The following is a 22,422-nucleotide window of genomic DNA, read 5'->3' as shown; positions in this document are numbered from 1 at the left end:
TGTGATCTGAGTGTAGCTTTTCTCTCACCCCTGATCTCCCAGGGCTCCTGTGTGATGTTGCATTAGGTTGTTTGGGCAGATCTGCTGTGCCAGGCAGGCACGAAGTGTTTCTTGATATCAACCAAAAGTTGTTGTTCCAAAAGCTCTCTATTTCTCTCTTGTGGGAGAAACATCACACATACCAAATTTACTGTTTTATATCATGATTAGCACAAAAGCAACAGTGGGATGTGATGTGATGTAGCACAGTGGACACCCAAATGTAGAAAATGTTAAACTTTTAATTTGGTGCATTCAAAGTGATGATTCCTCTTTGACAGATTCCTCTTTGAGAGTGAATCTACTGTAAAATAACCAGCAGCCTGGTGGTTAAACAAGTCTGGTAAGGACAAAAGACAGATTCCCAGTCCATACCTGGAGTCTTCAGGATTTAACCCTAAACTGAGATTAAATCAAGCCCATTTTTCTTAAAAAAATCTCTTATACTACATTAGGAGATTAAAACAAAAAATTAAAAAGGAAAAAAGAAAAAGCCTGGTGCTCTGTAGCTGTTTTGAGACAAGTTTTCATTCATTGTTATTTATTTTCCTAAATAGAGTGTCTGGTTGCACTGTTGGGAAGTACTTGGCTGAGGATGTGTGTTCTGACAGCCCCCAGGGTCACCAGCACAGCAGCCAGGATGGTGTGGGAGAAGTGGCAATGCCCACTGGGACCTTTGGCTGTGCTTCCACAGCCCCTGCCTGTGAAAGGAGTTCCTCAAAACACCTGGGGGAAGTTTAGAATGAAAATGACACTTGACAGTATGAGCTGGGATCCATAGTCTCTAGACACTGAGAGCTGACTAACTTTGCTGTGGAGACACTGAGAAATGGATGAGAATTGGACAAATTAGAGGAAGAGATAATTACCTTTTTTCCTCTTAAAAAGGTAATATTTGCTGGCACTAATTTATCCTTTTAGCTTTTGTCTTTTACTGACTCAGATAAAATTATTCATAGTTCTATTGTTTTAACACATCATGAGAGAGCAGAAAATTATTTCCTTAACACAATTGATAGTGTTATCACTTTAGCTCTATTAATCCTTCAAAAGAAGCCCTACTGACTCTTTCTATGAGGTGACTCAGGGTCCATGGACATCTTTTGTTTCACTTTGCCATTTTTCCCTCGGTAATTTAATCTGCTTTTACAGATAATTGCAGCACTTGTCTGTGGGCCGTGACTTTGGAAAGAATGTTTGATTTCTTGTGTTCTCTTGTCAAGTACATGAAAACATCCCTGCCACAGTGACTTCCACAGGGGATTTTGGCAGCAAATGAGAATAGTTTAGTCTCTGGGATTCCTATGGCACTCACTACATACCGCTGTTTCCCATATTAAATATTTTTTGTAATTGATCTACAACACAGTTTTAGTTTTTTTCAGATTTTTTAAATGGTTGGCAATAATATTTCCTTCGTTTGCCTGCAAATTTCCAAAAATGCTTTTCTCACTTCATACCAGTTTGTTTTTACGCAAACTGAGTACATCCATTTTTGTCTGGCTAACATCAGCACAGAGATTGTTTTCTTACTAATTTAGATTAATTAATAATTTAGGTTTCTTACTAATTCAGATTCCTACTAACTTAGATTAAGGACTTCAGATTTTACCACTCTGTGCCCATATTTATCTAAGCCCCACATAATACACACAATAATTTGAACCTGGGTTGGTGCATCTTCCCAACATGTTTTGGGAGTTCCCAAGAACCTGCAAGCAATGAGGATTGGGACAAGCATGGGTCATTGGTGTTTCTACTAAAACAACATTTTGTAGTCCCTGTTGCAGACTCATTAACTTTTAGGAGCTGTGAATCAGAATATTTATAACCTTTATCAGGCTTTAAATACTGTGATACCTTATAAAACACATGTATTAATAAAACTAGTAGAGTTATCTATTCAAATCTTGGTTCCTGAAATAATTCACTTTTGAAAAAGCACATCCCCTACACTTGCTACACTTCAGTAAATTTTTTTTCCAAAGCTAGGACAGTAGAGAGAGAGTTGTGAGTGCTTTAGGTGTACATGGGTGTATCTGACCACACAGACAAGACTGTTATTGACAAGACTGTTATTGACACTATTGCCACTGTTATTCACAAGACTGTCTGTCTTCAAGGTGCAGAAGAGAGAGCAAATGGGTAAAATAATGAAACTTTTTTTTTTATTTAGTGTCCCTTCAAGCTGGACTTTGGTGGGGAAAAATTTAGAACTTCACAGCCTGCCCCAGGTACCACAGCAAAAGTTATGGAAGCCCTGAGTCAAGTGCTCAGTTCTGGAGTGCCACTCCTGCCCCACCAAGCAGGAATTGGGGTGTCTGAATGCCCTAAATAGGCCCTGCCTGGGTGGTTTCAAACTTGGCAGAAATTTTTGTCTTATGCAGGAGTTTCTCACTTTACTTCTTCAGTTGTCCTGGAGGAATAGCTCATGGGTGTTTGCCAGATTCCCATTTTCTCATATCAGGGTTCACTTTATTTATATTAGCATATTTGACCTAAATAACCCATTTCCACACAAAAGAAAATGGAAAGAAAACCCAACAAGCCTCCCCAGATGAGTCCATTATTTAATACTCCTGCTGCTTCATGATTCCAACAACAAATTGTTGTTTATAGCTGTGGCCATGAGAAATTATTTGCATTGGAACACAACGCCTAAAGAACTCTAAGGAGAATTTATGGATGCAATTTTTTACTTATCTGTGAAGTTTGCAGAGCTGCCATCTGCAGACATATTGCCCTTCAGGACACAAGGAAATTGCTGGGACTGTCTTGCTGGTAATTCCCAGTTTCTTGGCATTGTGAGAATCATGTGGATACATAAAGACAAGCAGTACAGACTCAGCTCCAGCTTTCCTTGAGTCCTGTGGCTGGTTATGAGAATGGGGTGATCAGCCTCTGCCCCTCCTCTTCCCTCTGTGAGGATATTGAAGATCCCAGTGAGGTCTCCCCTCAGTCTCCTCTTCTCCAGGCTGAACAGACCAAGTGCCCTCAGCTGCTCCTCACAAGGCTTCCCCCCAGTTCCTTTTCCATCCTAGTGGCCTCCTTTGGACACTCTCTAATAGCTTCATGCCTTTTTCATATTGTGGTGCCATGAGAATAATGATGGTCTGGGGTAAAGTAAGTAATGAACTAAATCGTGACAGGATACTTTGTGCAGCTTTGAATTGTATCCTGAAATGCCCTGGAAAATGTCAGAGCAGAATTGAAGATGGGAAGATGCATCCTATGTATGAACAAAAATACCTTTACATTTTCTAACAGCAAACTCTGTTCTTTTGTTCTCCAGGTGCTTAACTGGACATGAGTGGGATGGCATCAGATCCCAACAATTCCTCCCAGGAAGAATACATCCCACACTATCTCCAAAAGGAAGACCCCTTTGCATCAAAGCTTTCTAGAGAAGCTGACATCATAGCTGGCTTTTATTTGACAATCATTGGTAATGATTTTATAATTGGTCTTTGAAACATGACTGTGCCACTGCATCCTTGCAGCTCTCAAAGAGGAGGCAGAAACTGCTGTTCATCAGATGTGTAATTACATTAATGTTTTTCATACTAGAAAGAAAAATCTGGGAGGGAGGGGAAAGAATGTGTTAGAAATATGGTGTCAACAGTTAATGCCAACAGATAATACTGCTGCAGGTAGCCAAAAGTGACTAGTAGTAAATGTTCCAGCAAAAAGTGAATAAATATTATTTTTTTTGATAACTGATAGGTTGCTACCCTGCAGTTTAATTATCCCTGGGCAGAACAGCGTTTTCCTCACTACGCCATGTGGATTTTACAGCCTGTTTTCAAAGCCTTTCTCGTGTGCCTACACAGCAGTGAACACCCTCAGCTGTGCTCATGTGAGCCTTGCTCATGTGAACCTACCCATGTCCTCTGTTACACATTATATTGAGCAATATTTTCTGCCTAGCACCCTCCCCATCCTTTTGTGTTGGAGTCCTTTACCAGGTTCAAAGTGAAATTTCAAGCAGAGTAAATACAATTATCTATTGGTTAGTGCACACAGATGATAGCTGGGAGTGATTTCTCTTTAAAATATTCACATACCAAGGAATCATCATTCAGCAGGAAAATCCTGGTCTCCATTTCTTTTAGGGATAAACTGGTCCTTCTTCTTGATAATTTGCCTTCTTCACTTTATGGAGGAGGACAGTTACATCTTTTTGTGACCATATTTGACTCAACATCTCAGGGAATGGCATGAAGCTGAGTCAGGGCAGGTTTACATTGGATACCAGGAAAAAGTTCTTCACCCAGAGGGTGGTTGGGCACTGGAACAGCTCCCCAGGGAAGTGGTCACTGCACCAAACCTGCCAGAGTTCATGGAGTGTTTGGACAGCACTCTCAGGCACAGGGTGTGATTCTTGGGATTGTCCTCTGCAGGGCCAGGAGCTGGACTTCGATGGTCCTTGTGGGTCCTTTTCAACTCAGGATATTCTATTCTATTCTATTCTATTCTATTCTATAATTTTCTTTACATATTTTCAGTTTCTTTGTGCTTTATGCCTTTAGTTCATGCAGTGTCTCACAGTTCAACAGCTATTTTCTCGCTGAGCTGAGCTGAGCTGAAGACATAGAACTGTTCTACAGAAAATTGGGCTCCAGGTGTCAGATGTCTGAAGACAAGGCTGAATACAGGGTGTACAGTGATTCCTTGGCATTTATTTCAGTTTTAATTCATTCTCTTGTTCAATGAGTTCTGCACAAAATGCCAAGATTTGTCAGTCAGTCCTACCTTTGTATTTCTCATTCACTACTTTACATCCCTCCCTCCTACTCTGTCTTACTGCTTTTCTGATCTAAGTAATGTAATCTTTTCCATAGTGGAGGAAGCAGAGTTTTTATTATTATTTCCCTTCTATTTATGTTTCTGTTTATTTCTCATTTCTCTTCTCCTTAAGTCCTTATTGAAAGATACTATATTCTCTGTACTTAATGTAGATTTATCCTGTTCCAAAAATTACCCCTGTCAGGTGTGAAAAATTTTGAAAAACACAGACATAATCAAATTAAGACAAGGAACATGAATCAAAAACTTCCAGTGAAAAGCCAAAAACCAACCATAAAGGTACAGATTTTCATGAGGAGTGTGAGGAAACTGAAAGTATAATTTGACAAGGTCTGATAATCACTTTGATACTGGACTTGTAAACTCACTGAATCCAGTGGCCTAAGCCAGGGAAATTCAAGCCACAGCTTTGCTGTACCTGTATATATCTGTACACATCATGTCCTCCATTTTGCTGACATTATCCTCCATTTAGCTTAACTTAATTTGCAAAGTGTTTGTTTTGCATTGCATTTTACTTGGTTATTACTTTGCCCTTGTGGGCATTACAGACTTCACTAGCAGCTTTCATTAGAGCAAATTATGGTCTTTACATATCCATGTAAATGCTGTATTTGCATCTTCCTTGGACTTGGATCTATAGAATAAGGTACCACTGGTACCCTGAACAGATATTTTAAATTCTTTTTAACAAATATTGCGTTGTATTTAATGGCTCATTGCTTAGCTGCTGGTCAGTTGTGACCTCAGCCATTTCAGCAACTGGTTTCAGGACTCAAATTGCACCAGGGGAGGTTTAAATTGAATATTAGGAAAAAAATTCTTCACTGAAAGAGTGGCTCAGCATTGGAATGGGCTGCCCAGGAAAGTGATGAAATCATCATCCTTGGAAATGTTCAGGAAACAAGCAGATGTGGCACTTCATGGTGTGGTTTGGTGGTGATCAGTCAGCAGTTGGACTTGATCGTCTTGGAGGTCTTTTCCAACTTAATGATTTTATTATTCCATGTCTGTGGGTTTTTATTATAACTTGTGGTTCAAACTGAACCTGTCACCTTCTGCCACTGAACTGCACTCCCTACTCCTCTGCAGATCCCTTCCAAGAAACTGTGGTGCCTCCTGAGGATGGTGTGTGGGGACATCCTGGCAGCAGGGAGAGGGAAGCAGGAGGTGGGAAGCCAGGAAATGGGAAATCAGGACTGCTTTGTGCATCTTCTTGCACTTGAGCTGTGTAAGGTGCAAGGGAATTTAAAATTTCTTTCAAAAAGGGGCAAGAAGCTGAATAGTGAGTGAACAAGGCCGGATCTTATCAGGAAACTCTGCAGAGCTTTTAGGATCTGGTTGTACAGCTGAACTATTGCAGTTTGAAATAGGAAAATAATTTTTTTTTTGTCTTTGAAGAAAATCTCGACTAGTCTGTGATAAATTCTCTGCAAATGCATGATTTTTGTCCTGAATTTCCATGTGTGGCTTTCTAATTGTCTAGGGAAAAAAAATAATCAGACTGTGCAGATGGTTATAAGAATCCAATTCTATTGTCTTTGTCACTCCCCCTACCAGTTCTTTCCTCACTGCCTTAATTCACTGTAGAGCTGGGCAGGGTGACAAACTACTGAGCAGGGACCTGCTGGCTGTCAGCTCCTCTGAAACCCCTTGGCAAGTCACTATTGATTTACAAACTGCTGCTGCACACTTCCTCAGCCTGTTATGAAACAGCTTAATTGAAAACAAAATCATGACCTCTCTTTTATTTTTTTTTAAATTTCATTTTCTCTGATGGGTTAGAACTCCTGTCAGGTTGGAGAAACGGGAGTTTATCCTTCAGCTGGCTATTTGTAAACACTTTTCTCTCTCACTGCAGGTTTGTGTCTCAGCCTGGCTCTCTCCTTGCAGGTGTCACTTTTTTAGTAATCACATCCTTGGCTCTTTGTTTGAATATATGTAATAGTGCCACAGTGCCATGGACAGTTCTCCTGGAAAAGAGCCTTTATTTTATACCTGAAGTGTCTTTTCCTCCTGTTTCCCACCTACCAGAGCTGGGAGCCTCCTCCAGCAAGGACTTCAGCTGACTGCTGGGAAAGTCATTTAATAGTAGGAGAAATGGAGCATTAGATGCCTCATCTAAGGAGGTTATAAAGTTTTGATCACCAAGGAGTTAAAACGAATTGAGATCAGCAATTGTCAGATAGAGGCATTGACAAAAAGCAACACAAATTATCAATGGATCCCTTCCAGCCAGGGGATTAGGAGGTCACTGGGCTGGGGATCTCTGAAACATTGATATTAATAATGAGCAGTGGCTTCAGAGCAACTTGGCAACTTCAGAGCTGCTTGGCTGATAGAGATGTCTCTCTAGACTGCCAGTCAGCTGAAAAAGATTCAGGAAAATGTCAAATGCTTTCAAAAGGTATTTCAGACTGGATGCTGGCACTCTAGTTATCCTAAATATCACTGGAGAGAAAAATGGCATTAAGAGAGAAAAGGATTAAAATATATGAAAAATGCTTGCAGCATTGAGATTCATTCACTCAGCTGCAAGGGAGAAAATGATTCATATGAATACCTCTATGTGCTTATAATTCAGATTAAATTTGCAGAGCCTCAAGAGCAGGATGTTTTTAAAATTTAATTCACCAAGAGTAAATCAAATTTGATGAGAAAACCTAAGATCAATAATAAGCCAGTTTCTGTCCTTCTGTTTATTTTTTAAAATAATATTGAAATCAATACTGTCAATATAAAAATAAAAAGAGTTTCCAGTAAGTGTTGCATTCAATACTGACGAATTCAAAATCAAAGTATTTTTCTCCTGAGTTTGGTAAACTTTTGGTTCCACAGTCACTCATATTTCTTGGTAAATAGTCTGGTTGTAGCCTCTGGGAACCATTTCTCTCTCTGCCTCATGGATGTTCCCAGGCTGGGTTTCTTCATTTTGTGGGGACAAGGAACCCTTGCAAGAGGATCATTCCTTTGATGGACCAGAGTAAATAATAAAATACCCATTTAAATACTAGGTATATTTATTACTGAATTACCAAATGAATCACTAAATAATTAAATACCTACATAATTATTGAGCTTCAATTCCTGAGGTAGGTTTTTTCACCTCTGGGTGTGACTCTTGCTCCATGAGAGGGATGTTGTGTGCTGTCCTGCGTTTCCACAGCAAAACTCTCACTCTGAGATCAAACTCTTTCAAACATGAATTAGTGAAGACACATTTTTCTTTAAGGGAACTGGAAACCCTACAGTTTTTTGTACTGGTGTGATTAATTCCATGGCAGATGAACCACTTACAGTGCTGATCCCTGCAGGTCTTTGGGTGGTAATATGGAAAAAAAGATGTCAGCTAATATGGGAAACATCCCTGCTCATGCACTGAGTTCCACCTGGGAGTTAAAATCAGATTAATTTTATAATTTATCGTTCTTATGAAAGAAATCTATTTTAATGCAAGATTCAAGATTTGGTATTAATATCTTAAATTGCGTTTTATTAGAAATTTACCCTTCAACCTCTTATTAGAGTATTTAATAAAGTTGAGGTTGGTCAGATTGTGGTCCCTGTGATTACAGAGAGCTGAATTTCATCCTTGTGGCCATATGAGTGCAGACTGGGTTGGTCAGAGCAGAGGGATTTTGGGATTTCTCTGGTGAATTCCATGGCTGGCTGTGCAGGCTCAGGTGGTGGAGGCAATGCCCTGCTGCAGGGGGAAAGCAGCATTTTCTGTGGGAGGGATGTGTCTGCAGCCCATGTCTCCACGAGCTGCACAATGACCATGAGGTGATCACATTTCAGAGGAAAATGCCCAGCCTTAGCACCACAGGTTCAGGCTGAAAATATCAGGGGGTTTCACAGGGAAGATGGAGTATTGCTGGTTTTGAGGAGGATTCTCCTTTGATTGTTATTCTATTTTCCATTATTACAGGGATCCTTTCAACTCTGGGGAATGGGTATGTTATTTTTATGTCCTCAAAGCGAAAAAAGAAGCTGAGACCTGCTGAGATAATGACTGTTAATTTAGCAGTGTGTGATCTGGGCATTTCAGGTAATTTCATGTTTTTATTTTCCCTCCCTTTTACTATCTCACCATTCTGTCTGGCAGCAGCAGGAGACATTCCTCTGGAAGTCATGGGACCACCACATGCCTTTTGCTGCCAATAATTCTGCTCTATTATTTGTGTGTAAATAACAGAGAAGGATGGAAAACAACATTCCTGAACAACTCAGTGGGAAGAAATGAACAGCACAGAGGAAAAATTGGGGTTGATTTTATCAAACAGACAGAGCTCCTGTTCACCCCAGCCCTGGGCAGGTCTCCAAGCAGCTTCCATGTGCACTCTGGCACATTACCCACAAAATAGCTTGGAATTACAGGTGCAGAAAATTATATTTTCCTGCCATAGGTGCAATAGAAAGGATCCAAATGCCTCAAAAATGCATGTTTAGCCAAATAATTTGGAAATGCCAGTGGCCATCACCTCATCTAATAGTTTTCTCTCTAGTGATTGTCCTCCTTTGTCTCTGGATTAGAAAAAAATAAGCATTTGTGTCAATCTGTAGAGTATGAGCAACAACAGCCAACTGGGAGGATTTTTATCTCAACCCCACAGTCTGGATGTCCTGGCATGGGAGGAGGGAGTTTTGGAGGGTTTGTCCAGAGTTGCAGAGATGGTTGTTTTGCCTCTTGACATGAGACTGATTGAGCTGCTCATGGAGAAATAAAGGGAAAGGGCTGGATGTCATTTAGAAAAGGGTATTTTGGAAAGCAGACAATCCAATGGGTATCAGGACTCAGCTGACCATGGGATCCCCCCAGTGCCATATAAATGGCTTTATATTCCCATGCCTGCAGAGTCATCTGTCCCCAGTGTGTTGTCTGCCCTGACACCTCTGCCCTCAGCTCCAGTGCACCCTTTTCCTGCCCTTGTCTCTGCCAGATGCTTTTGCCCTTTAAATGCCCAAAATATCACTGATCATTATAAAATGATTGCTCCCAGCCTCTCCAGACTGATGCTTGTTTGAGCTCTCATGGCCAAGGAGTTCATCCCTGCAAATTCCAGTGGTTTTTCTCAGTAAACATGGATTTCTGAAGGAAATACTAATTCAGTAAAAGAAAGATGTTGGTATAAATATCACTGCTACCACACAGAGAAATCATAAGGATTTCTTAGGCATTTCTGCCATGGAGACAATATTTCCATCTTGCAATATTTAGAAGTTAAGGTAAAAACCCCCCAGGCTGGCTTTTATCTCTTCTGTGATACTCCCATTTTCTTTGTGTTTTAAGAATCTGTCTTATTGTGTTCATGTTTGACTCCTTTGTCAGTCACTCCAATGAGAGGGAGTGTTTCAGAAGAATTTGCCCAGATTTATGTCCTGGATATTGCCCAGAAAGCTGTGGCTGCCCCATCCCTGGGAGTGTCCAAGGCCAGGCTGGATGTGGCTCTGAGCAACCTGGGATAGTGGAAGGTGTCCCTGCCCATGGCAGGGGGTGGAATGAGATGATCTTTAAGATCTCTTCTAATCCAAAACATTCTGTGATTCTACGATTTGATGAATTTTAACAGGAATCTCCTAACCAGAAAAACTGTGTGTCCCAGCCATTTAAATTGCAGCTTGTTTGGGATCCATCTTAGTGGGAGAGCTGCTAATTTCTCTGTTAAGGTCTGTCACCAACTCGCCACTTGATCACCTTGCTTTCTTCCATGGGGAATTTCAATCTATCCATGTGTTTAAATTTTGGAATTAAAAATAGTCATTGGCACAGCCATGCATGGTTTTTCTCCCGTTTCTAATTTTTTTTTTTTTAATTAATGGAAGCTGCTAACTTAAGAAATGCAATATAGTCTGTCTGCTGGACTGGTTGAAGATAGGATCTTTTTCCCCCAAATCTTTGTATTTCACACCCTTGTCTGAACGCCTTGCTGAAGAAATGAGTTCTACTTCCTGCAGATTTCCACGGGGTGGCACCAGGCCCTTATTTAAAACTGCTTCTGGCTCACTTTGCACTGACCATGCTCTGGGCTGCTCTGAGTCCTGCCGCTGAAGAGAAATTTGATTTTTTGCAAAGAATTGTGTTGGCCTTTAAAGCTGTTACTCATTTATATGGCCAAAGTTGCTGACTGTTAGCATATATCCTAGACCTTGCCATATTTAATGTTTCTCTTGAAATCTTAATCACTGAGGTAATCTTTTGCTTGAAAAATTAAAAGTGCATTTATTCTGCCCAGAGAATGATTGACCTGAGCACAACCTGCAGGTTCAGGCAGAACTTTCCTTACAGGCTTAGGCTGAAGGAAAATAACCCAAAAATACCTTGTTTAAAAAGAAATCTTATTTTGAAAGGTTTTTAATCCTCATACATAGAAGATGAAGCAAAGGTAATTTTCTGCAAGACTTGGTTTTGGTAGAAACGTTTTAATTTTCTGTTAAGAATGAAAACAGAATGCTTGGTTTTGCATCAGTTCAAAGTGAAACGGAATGTTTTTGGGAACAATCCAAAATATTTTCCTACAAATCACTTCAACAAAATAAAGATTTTTGTCTTGGCTTCTATTAATAGGTTACCTAGTGGGAATTGCAGTTTACAGGACCATTTTTGCTCTCTTCATAAACAAATTCACTGAGCTTCTATGACATTAAAGACATTGTGGTTCAGCCAGGGAAACTAGCCCAGGGCAGCTGAGATGTTTTCAAATCCTTGAGGTGTTCTGGCTGCTCCTGTGCAGGAAGGAATACAGTCACAGGAACCTGGAGTTCAATATTTAATATTGTTTGAATGCTGCAGTTGGAATATTCAGGTCTGGGAGAATTGAAGATCAGGCTGGTAAAAAAACCTGAAGGGTTTGGAAAACATATGTTCCTAGATTATAAATTTTTGAGTTTTCAGTTCCATTAAAGTTGATTTTTTTTTTTTTGTTTGCCTAAATTATGACCAAGGAAAAGATTATAATTAGGAGAAAGTAGAGATTTCCTATTAGAAATTACAATTTTCAAACTCTCTCTTTTTCACAATACTTACAAAGAAAATGAGTAACGTAAATCTGCTTTAAGGTGAGAATGGAACAACATTTGACCTAACTGCACTTCTTCCATAATGCAGCACTCACTTTTACATGTGGAGGAATGAGCTAAAGTGCCACGAAAGAGAAAGCCTCAAAAATAATTTTTTTGAGTCATTTCCCATCTGTTTGGAGAAGCTCAGAATGTTGTGGTATCTCTGCCCAGGTGACTTGCTAGGATGCACCACAGAAATGTGTGGCATGGAGAGGAGCTGAAACCACTTCTGCAGCTCAAGTCCACATCTTTCCTTCCCACCTAACACTTTACCTCACTGTGTATCCTCCTGCTGGGCCTTGACTTTGCAAAAGTCCTTTTGGAAGGCAAATTTCCTTATTTTGTGCTTGAAGACACACAATTAGCTTTAAGGATGTAGACTAAGCAGATCTGTGCCTGTTTCAAGCTCAGACTCACCATCACCCTTCCTGTTTCTGTACTGACATGTGAACTTAACACATCCTCTGAAGTTTTCCATTTGGGAAGAGCCTGGTCAGTTCCAGATGTTGGTTTACCTCTGGTTCCTGTGGTCTATAGTAAAGCAGCTCTTTCCAGCCCTTCTGCAGGCTTGGCTCATCCTGCCATCACTGGTGCTCTGGGATCCAGTTAGAGCTGTCTCAGGGTCAGTCCTGTGCTTGGAGGGCACACAAGTCATGGAATCACAGAATGCTTTGGGTTGGAAGGGACATTAAGGACCATCCCATTCCAACCCCCTGACATGGGCAGGGACACCTTCCAGTTGACCAGGTTGCTCCAAGCCCTGTCCAATCTGGCCTTGAACAATTCCAGAGAAGGAACATCCACAGCTTCTCTGGGCAGCCCATGACTGTGCCTCACCATCCCTGCAGTAATGATTTTCTTCCTAATATCTCATCTAAATTTTCCCTCCTTCAGCTTAAAGTCATCACATCTCCTGTGCCTGAAGCCCTTTCTCCACACTGCAGAGCACTTTTACTGGTAGTAGTTTTGTGCAGAAGAGAGGGTTTGCCTTTCTGATAAAAGGAGATTTTCTCAATGGTGGATTTTATCAGTAGACTGACATTCTCTTCTATTTTGAAGTTGTAGGCAAACCCTTCAGCATCATCTCCTTCTTTTCCCACCGCTGGATGTTTGGATGGATAGGCTGCCGCTGGTATGGGTGGGCTGGTTTCTTCTTTGGCTGTGGGAGCCTCATCACCATGACAGCTGTCAGCCTGGACAGGTACCTCAAAATCTGCCACTTGTCCTATGGTAAGACAATTATATATCTATGTATAGATAACTGTATTATCTATGACTGCAGAGAAGCTATATTGAGTGCTATAGTTTACTACACTGAAATCGTACTTAACCTCTTCAGAATGTTTTCTGAAATATAGAGGGGAGTGCACAGATGAGAGAAATGTGTTTGCATGATCCAAGTAATCCCAGTTAAATTCATTTGGCTGGCTGCAACCCCCTCACTGTTGTCCCTCTGCTGTCTGCACAAGCCATGAGTTTTTGTAACCCCTCACAGATAAATCATGTTGTGTCTATCAGGGCAAATTAGCATTAACAGATGCAAGTATTGCACACAGTACAGAGTCTTATGAAATATCACAGAAATATTCCTTATTAGATGCCTAAATTCATCTGAAGTGTGTGGCAAGCTATTTAAAACACTTAAGGGATTTGGAAGGCCAATAAGTCATAATGTGAAATTGTCTCTCAAATACGGAAATGGAACCTGAGAGGATGAAATGAATTTAGCAGTGCAAGATGGTACCACGATATCCATCAATATCTTGTACTTCTGGAATAGGATGCATTAAATGCTTCATTCTTTCCAGTTAAATGGTATTTCACAGTTTAGAAAAGATGTTCTTCTTGTGTTGTAAGGGACTAAATTCCCATCCAAATACAGGGAATGCTCAAGGTGACTTTAAGAAACACCTTGCCCATGTGACTTAAGGGACACAACAGATTTCTTTATGATGACATGTAATATCAATCATGTTAAATTAGAGAGAATGTTTGCAGCTAGGAAGTGTAAATAAGCCAGTCTGTGCAAGCAGATAAAAGCTGTGGTTCTGTGCTAAGAAGTGCCATTATAGATCCTGGTGTGTTCTTACCTTTCCCTAAATGGGAGTGCAGGGGAGGTATGCTTAGCTGAGTTTTAGATACACCAATAATATTAAGCAAGATTTAAGTTCTTTCTATAGAACTCTTATCAAAATAATTCAGTGGCAACCCAAATCATAGACAATTTTTCACAGAATTGGTGAGCTGAAGTGAATATTTCATGGCTGGCTGCATTCATGCCACCAGCTGTGGTGTTTGACATGACATCTTAGTTCACAGGAGAGAAAACTCTTCAGTCCTTTATGCTCAAGGGCTCTGATCACAGTGATCCATACAAAATGATGAAGAGCAATAAAAAACCCATGTTTATCATGTTCAGCCTAGGTGGTTAAAAAATGTTTCCCCTTTAGTACTTACACTATTTTTGTTTTGTTTTTCCATTCCTGGACTAAACCAACCACCTTTCTGTCTCTCAGCCATCATACATGAATACATCATTTGTCAGGCATTGTTTTCCTTCCAGTGATCTGGAAATGTAAAATCAGCTGGGAAGGGGTGCAGGACACATCCAAATTACAGGTGTTTCTTTGCTTTGGCTTTGTTTTAAGTCACTCTGAAACCCTGAAGAAATCTCCTTAATGTTAGTGTGACATGAGTGAAAACTCCCCTGTGAGTCAGGGAGTGCAAACAGGTTGGAGGTTCCAAGATGGAAGGAGATGTTACAATGCCATATTCCAAGTTTCTGCAAAAATTAAAGATTTAAATTTGTTAGTCCTGAGTCCTACATATTGAATACATAGATGATGAAAACCCAGAAAACTAAAACTTTTTTCCAGATGAATTAGAGCTGTATTCAAGATGAGCAGAGAGGTAATATTCAGATCTCCAGGAATTCTATTGGTATTTAATAAAAAGAGGGGCAAGGATACAAGAAAACCTCTATTACAGATACTTCTGACAGGACACACATGGTGATTTTCTGTACTGGAAAAGATTACAAAGTAAAATTAAATCTTAGATATCTTATTTCCTTTGTAAAGCCTTGTTTTCTGGTCACTGAGTTTGAACTTTAGTCAAGTAATATAGGAGAGAAAGAATAGGAAATATCCTAAATTACATTAAAGAACTGGAGTTACTGGACACAATTCCCACAGCTGGGAGCTGGTTGTTTGGATTGCTTTAGTCTGGAATCTTCTCAGTCATAAATCATCACAACTTAAAGCAAAGATCTGAAATGAGGACAGGTGGAGCCTTCCATGTGAGTGAGTCTTGGTCTTCATGAGGTACAATGTGACCTCAGGGACACTAGGGACACCTGGAAAGAGCCAAGGTGAACACGACAGAGTTGTTGTCAAACAGTCAAGCAAACTCATATTTCACAGACTCATAGAATGGTTGGGATTGGAAAGGACCTTAAAGACCATCCAGTTCCAAAGTCCCCACAGGTTCAGCTTCCCCTAGAGCAGATTGCTCACAGCCACATCCAGCCTGGCACTGAACACTTCCAGTGACACAATACATTTCATCGTGCCAAATACATCTGGGCATCAACCTGTAACTCTTGAATTTCCTTCCAGGTACCTGGCTTAAGAGACACCATGCATTTATCTGCCTGGCAATAATCTGGGCCTATGCTACATTCTGGGCTACAGTGCCTTTTGCTGGGGTGGGGAGCTATGCCCCTGAGCCCTTTGGGACCTCCTGCACTCTGGACTGGTGGCTGGCACAGGCTTCAGTGGCTGGACAGGCTTTTGTTCTGAGCATCCTTTTCTTCTGCCTCCTGTTCCCAACTGCAGTGATTGTGTTTTCCTATGTCAAAATAATTTTAAAAGTCAAATCGTCCACCAAAGAAGTTGCTCACTATGATAGCAGGATTCAGAACAGCCACATACTTGAAATGAAGCTGACCAAGGTAAGTAGGAACTTTTACCTCCGTTTGCTTTGTTAAGTCATAGAAGCAGGTTTGGTGACAATAATGCAATACTCTGAAGGTGGTTTTTGTAGCTTTCTCCTCTGTTGCTGTCAAGGTGGGGTAAAAACAGGAGTGGAAACATCATTCTGTGATCAGGGCACTCAAGTCCCTGGGATCATGATTCACTCTGAAGCTCAGCCACAGTTTTCCTGTGTGACCTTACAAGTCATATCATCTCCCCATGGCCCTGCTCCCCACCATAAAACACCCTCTACTCTCAGAAACAGTTGTGAAGACTAATTTAAGGTGTTCAATGTGCATAGGAATTATAAGAGAAAACAGATAGAGAGCAGATTATTGTAGCAGGGAAATAAAACTTTCAGACAGTTTATGTTCCTCTGTTAATGAAGATATAAACCAAAATAGGTCCTGTGACACTGCAATTGTTTTAATGCAAACAATTCATCAGTTAGGCTCAGCCATGAACTGCTGATAAAAATGCACTGCAGTGCTAAAATTAATTTTTCATCTCAGACCATATCCTGTTTTTCCTTTCTGATTGAATCTATTTTCTGTTTGGCAATGGTGACAGCCATGATCCTAGATGCTGGTTATTGTGCCAGGAAATGTCTCAAAATAATGGCTTGTATTGAACAAAATCAGATTCCTTGTCTGTAAAAGATTCACCAGCTTCTGTAAGCCATGCCAAGAGTGAGGCAAGCAGCAAGTTTTGCTTGGCTGATCAAATTTTATTACAATTTTTGTGAGTTGAACTGAAAGTTATATGACATACAGCAATAAGGGACATTGTGTCTAAACATATCTGAAAATTTCAGCTAGGTACCTGTACAGCCAGGGCTGCCAGTACAGCTGGAACAACTGCACTTGCTTTTCAAAAGGATGTTTCAAATTGTTACTTTTTTTTCCTGCAGTTATTCAGCAAATTTCTTTTGAAGAGCAATAGAAACTTTTGATTTCAGGTTGCAGATTTTTTTCCATATTGGGAGGATTGTGTAAAACTTCAATGTGATCTGAGTTACAACACCAGTAATTTTCCCTCCTGTCTTGAATCTACACTGGAAAAAATAATGTTGGGATAAATATAAATATGGAAAATGAGTCTCCCTAATAGCCCATTAGACTCCACAGCACAATTTATAACAAACAAGCTGTGTTTGACATCTTTGGCTCACCTGCACTGTCCCTTCAGTGACAGACAGCAACAAAAAAACAAACTACAGGAAAGGTTATGCAATGTCCAAACCCCTTGTTCTTTCTGGTGAATTTTTTTGTAATCTAATCTTGCTAATTGCCTTATTCCAAATGAGTGCACATGTGCTGCCACCAGTGTGGATGCAGCAATAATCTGTCAATGGCAGCAGTACAAAGGCAGATGTTTTTCAGGATGTATTATGGCATGGCATCACTTGGAGTGATATCAGGCTGTGACTGAGGGCAGACAGGCTGATTCAGGTAAAGTATATAAATCACAGATTTTGACCCCAAACTGTTTTTCTTTGATATTTATACTGAAATTTCTTATGGTTACATTTCCTCACATTCTGAGGAAGTAAATTACTAATTTACCAGGAACTCATTTATCAGAACAAAAATGCTTAACATGAATTTGCTTTTTAAAGTATCTACCTATTCTAATGGAGTATCAATCCATGATAGGGGTTAGGAGAAAGAAATATAGACATCGTACTAGCATTCTCATTCTCAGTTAAATTCCCAATTTTCATAAGACCTTTTTTCAGAAACTTTCACAGCTCTGCTATTATCTGCATATTATCTGCATATTATCCTAAAAAATAGATTCTGTGTTTAGAAAGGAATCCCCTCCTAAAATAATTTGAATTCAATATCATATTATTATTATTTTCCAAAATCTCATTTATTTTCCTCATATTTAGCCAGACCTTATTGCATTTTTAAAGGTCTGATAGCAGCCTCATTAACTGCACTGAAAGGTGCTTTCTTTCAGGTGAAAGAAACACAGGCAGTAGATAAAGAGGCAGATTTTGTTCATATTGTAAATTCATATAAAGAAGCAAGTAATCATTTTGCTTTTCCATTCAGTGGAATGCAATTCTCTTGCATTCTGCCTTGCTCTATGCTGTGCTGCCAGTGTCTGCCTCTTCTGGATAAACCTCATTGTGTCTTTTCTGCTCCCACAAGGTGGCAATGTTGATCTGTGCAGGGTTCCTCCTTGCCTGGATCCCTTACGCCGTGGTCTCGGTCTGGTCAGCCTTTGGACGGCCAGATTCAGTCCCCATCCAGTTCTCAGTGATCCCAACACTGCTTGCAAAGTCAGCAGCCATGTACAACCCCATCATCTACCAGGTCATCGATTGCAAGTTTGCCTGCTGTCGGTCAGGAGGGCTGAAGGAAAAGAGCTCTTTGAAGAAATCAAGGTAATCTCTTCTTTGAGAAGTAGGATACCTTTAAGAACAAGCACAAGGTTCCAAAAAGTACCAAACTAAGGTCTGCCAAGAATCACAGCTCATTGAATTTTATTTCTTGGCTTTGACCATGACCATTTTGATTTGGGGTTTTTCTTGCCATGGGAATTTGGAAAGTGACTCTTGGTGTATAGAGAGAAGCAAGGAGACAGTCCTTATTTTAGATTCAGCTGCAACTCCTTTGGTATAATTTGGAAAAAAAGTCCCATTGGTTTTAGTGGGTTTGGATCAGTCCTGTCTTTCTGAACCTTTTGTTTCACGCCATCATATGAGTTTCCACCAGAAGGTGTTGGTGACCTCTATTGCCTGTGAAGCAAATGGAAAAGAATTGTGTTAATTCCTTCCATAATTAACCTGTTAATACTATGCCTTTCAGCCACAGAATCAACAGGGAGAGACAACAGTTCCTTAACCACCCAGCAGGTACCATGCACACCAAAATACCCCACCTCAAACCAGAAAAATCAAAGTGTAATAACGTCTCATAAAAATGCCTATTTTTTATAATTTACAACTTTCAGGCAAAATCTGTGCTGAATACCCTTGAATTTCCTGAAAACACTAATTATGCACTTGGAGGGAGAGTGTTTCTAGTTCTGTATTGTGCCAGACAAGTACCTTACTGCTGTGATTGAACAATGAGACAACGATGGGTGTTAATCTGACAGTGCAGACTGACACAAAGGCCACAAAACCCATACTACATACAAGTGACTGTGAAACAACAGAATTCCAATAATTTGCTTCAAAGGCCTAAAATATATGTGCCTCAATAGAGGCAAGAAGGACAATTTTATAATTCATATTATTCTGTCACCAATTCCACCTTGTTTTGATGTGTTGCTCAGAGAGTGAGTCAATCTTGAGCTTGCACAGCTTCTTGGAGCAGATTGCACCATAATCTTGCACTCGGATTCATTTAATCTGCAGAACATACAGAGTTTATATCTGTTGTAAATTTCTGAGGTGTTGAATTTATAGTTTGCCAAAATCCCTTCTGCAGTTTTAGTCAAATGGGACACAAATCCTTTGGCGGATTTTTGGCAGCTGGATTTGTGTTTAACCTCCTTTGGGGGTTTCACCCAGTCCCTCACCCTGAACTCAAGTTGGCTTCCCTAGGCCTGTGCAGTGAACAGAATGATTTTGAGGGATCACTTCCCAGGAGGAGGAACTTAAAATCCAGTTTGGCATGAACCAAATGAGCACTGTCCCTTCTCCCCCACAGGACATACACCATCTCTGCACCCAGGGACTCTGCAGCCATGAATGAAACCCAGCTGGAAGCATGAGGGCTCATCTCACACACAGCAAATGAAAACTTGATGACAAACAACCCTACTGGCTCCAGTTCCTCTTGCTGTAAAGGAATTAAAACATGGTGACAGGTTTATTTTACTCCCTATTGCTATGTATGATGTACAGTTCTTTCCATCCTGTCCAAAATAGTGTGTTGGAGTTGGGCAAATATTTTAAGTACTCAGAGGAAGAAGAAAGAGAGAAAATTGATTTTTATTAAAAATTTTCCTTCACTTCATATGCTTTAAAATGCCCTTTTTTTTTTCCTTGCTCTTATTAGCACTAACAGAAATGATAGTTTGGATCGTATTTTCCCTCAGGGGAAGGAGAGTATTCATAAAGGCCAGTTTTAGTTTACCAAAGCTAATCTCCCTAAATTCCTGCTGCAGTCACTGGAGAACTGGAACATGAGAGAAGGGATTCCTTAGAGGACATATCTGAGTCAGAGCTTCACTTTTCAGGGCTCTGAATTACACAGTGGGGAAACATTAGCTGAGTGGATTTCCCTGGTGATCATTTCTCCCATCACAAGGCTACAAGACGTCATAAAACCACTTTGACTTCAGTCCTTCAATATTCAGAAATATTTTGGTTTTAGTCAAGGCAACATCAGAAGTACCACACTCATACACAGGCTCACTTTATGAGATATACACTGACAAATTCTTGCTCAATTGTGAATGAGAGTGGAAAGGTCTCTTGCTCAAACTGCAGATTCATGTAGGAGTTATGAACCACTTTGTAATAAAAAATAGAACGTAAATGAAGTCAGCCCAAGCCAAATTAAGCAAACCAATATTTCACACATTTTTACTATTCTCTGGCCAAAACTACAATGAAATGTGATGAAAATGAGCAGAAAGATTTGACTTCTTGATTGATAACTGAAGTTTTCGCCTTGTATTTTACTCATCACAATTCTTTATGAGATCACTTCATGAGATATAAAATGGCAAAACCTTACTCAATTCAAACCATGAAACCAGATTCGAAACTGGTGTATTTTTGAGAAGAATCACAGCTCTGGTAACAGAGGAGCCTTTCCAAAGTGCAGCTGCAAATTAGTTTTTAAACACAAAGTCCTGGAAGGATGAAGATTGGTAACAATTTAGGAGAATGAAGTTCTGTAAGTTCCTAATGCATTCAACAGAAAAACAATGTGCCTTGAAATGACCTGCAGAGTAAGGCAGCTGAAACAGTTGTGTTGGATAGGAGCCATAATTATTCCTATTATCTCCTTTTGCTTTTTTGGATTTATCTTAAGGTAGAGGCAGATTTTGAATGTTTAAAATAATGATTTTGATGTTTCTATGTCATTTCTTCAAGAAGGATATGATTCTATTAAAAATAAGTTAATTGCAAATCAAAGAGTCTCCCACACAGATTTCTGCTGACTGTTAAAAAGAAACTTACAGGGGCAAAGCTTTCTTCTGAGTTGTTCCTTTAAGGAAAGAAAGCATTTGTGAAGGAGTTTCAAATATTTTCCTGTTTAATATTTCCTGTTTAACTTTAATTTATCCTACTGTTATTTCAGAATTGTGTTTAACATGCATTTCCTGCCACACTGAGCTGAACTTCTTTTGTAGCTAATCCATGGTGATGTTAATATTGGTTTAAACAATAATATCATAAAGGTTTAATCTGATGTTTGTTGGCATGTCCCAGCACTCCCATTCTGCAGTTGCTATTTTCTCAAATGATATTCAGACCACATAGCAGAAGTAGAATTTTGTTGAATTTCCTAAGCTGAGTAGAGGAAATTATTGCTTCCTCCTCTGCAATGCTTTAGCAAAACAAGTTTGAATAAATACCAAGAGAACTTGTGGAGGTACAAAGACTTGCCATGTTACCTATACATTGTTTTGTGCTAATTTCCCCCCAGAAGTTGAGTTTTTCATTCCTACAGACCTTTCAGTATAAGACAAACTTATTTCTTTATTATTTTACAGATTTGTCTAAGATGTTTATTATAACTAAGGTGTGATGTAAATCAGATGTACAGCAGCCCTATAAATGAGATTAACAGGAGCAACGCTGTTTGCAAAATTGTAGGAATTGCTCAGTAGTCTGGCCAGATTTAGGGGTAAATAAACTCACAGTTTGTGCATGAACCCTTCCTCTAACTTATACTGGGGAGGCTTTTCTCTTTATTAGTTAAAATTATGTACTTTCCTCACAATTGCTGCTGGGTCATCCCAGAAATGGATACATACTCAAGGTAGGGCTGGATTTTATGTTTTTAAAGAGTGCAAGATATTTTTGGATTCCATGGTAGAGAATGTACTTGATACATGTGCTGTCTAAAGAGTTCAGAGGTTTAGTAAACTCCAAGTATGAACTTCCAGGATAATGATAAACATGTTTCATATGATATTTATTTTCATATGATTTAAATTTTTTTAATTTTTATTCAGTGCCATAATTATTTTTGCCTGAAAATGTAGTTTTGCCACTACTGAACAATATCTTGCCCTATAAGAAAAGTTAGGACTCCAGCTTTTGCAGGAGGTAGAGGCAATTTTATGCTGAGCATGTGTTCAAGTGGAAGATGTTTCCCTGAATCCAGCAGGAAATGCACATTCCAGCATGCAGTACTTAATTTAAATGCAGAATCTGAACCTAGGAGCAAATGGATCTCATTGGATTCAATGATAAAAGAGAACTGGGACACCTTATTTGTTCACCTGTATATAAAGCAGCTCATAAAATTTGTGCTCCGCTTGGGATCACAGTGGTAGAGGAATGGGGGGTCTTATTAGGGATTTGAATTTTCAAGGTCAGCTTTGAATTGATTTGAAGGTTGTA

At 39.7% G+C, this 22,422-nt stretch overlaps 1 protein-coding gene across 1 annotated transcript; it reads left to right on the top strand.

Moving 5' to 3' along the window:
- The first annotated feature begins 3,345 nt into the window (after nt 1–3,345).
- OPN5 (opsin 5) lies at nt 3,346–19,852 on the top strand. The gene is made up of 6 exons (XM_085057434.1): nt 3,346–3,484; nt 8,774–8,893; nt 12,964–13,134; nt 15,522–15,856; nt 18,038–18,273; nt 19,547–19,852. Exons 1-6 carry the CDS (start codon nt 3,346–3,348, stop codon nt 19,608–19,610), a joined length of 1,065 nt encoding a protein of 354 aa, XP_084913560.1. The 3' UTR covers nt 19,611–19,852.
- The last annotated feature ends 2,570 nt before the right edge of the window (nt 19,853–22,422 follow it).

Source organism: Lichenostomus cassidix, chromosome 3 (genome assembly GCF_008360975.1).
Source record: "Lichenostomus cassidix isolate B80296 chromosome 3, HeHo_3.0, whole genome shotgun sequence".
NCBI lineage: Eukaryota > Metazoa > Chordata > Aves > Passeriformes > Meliphagidae > Lichenostomus > Lichenostomus cassidix.
Note: the sequence above shows the minus strand (reverse complement) of the source record. Positions and strands in the feature narration are given on the sequence as shown.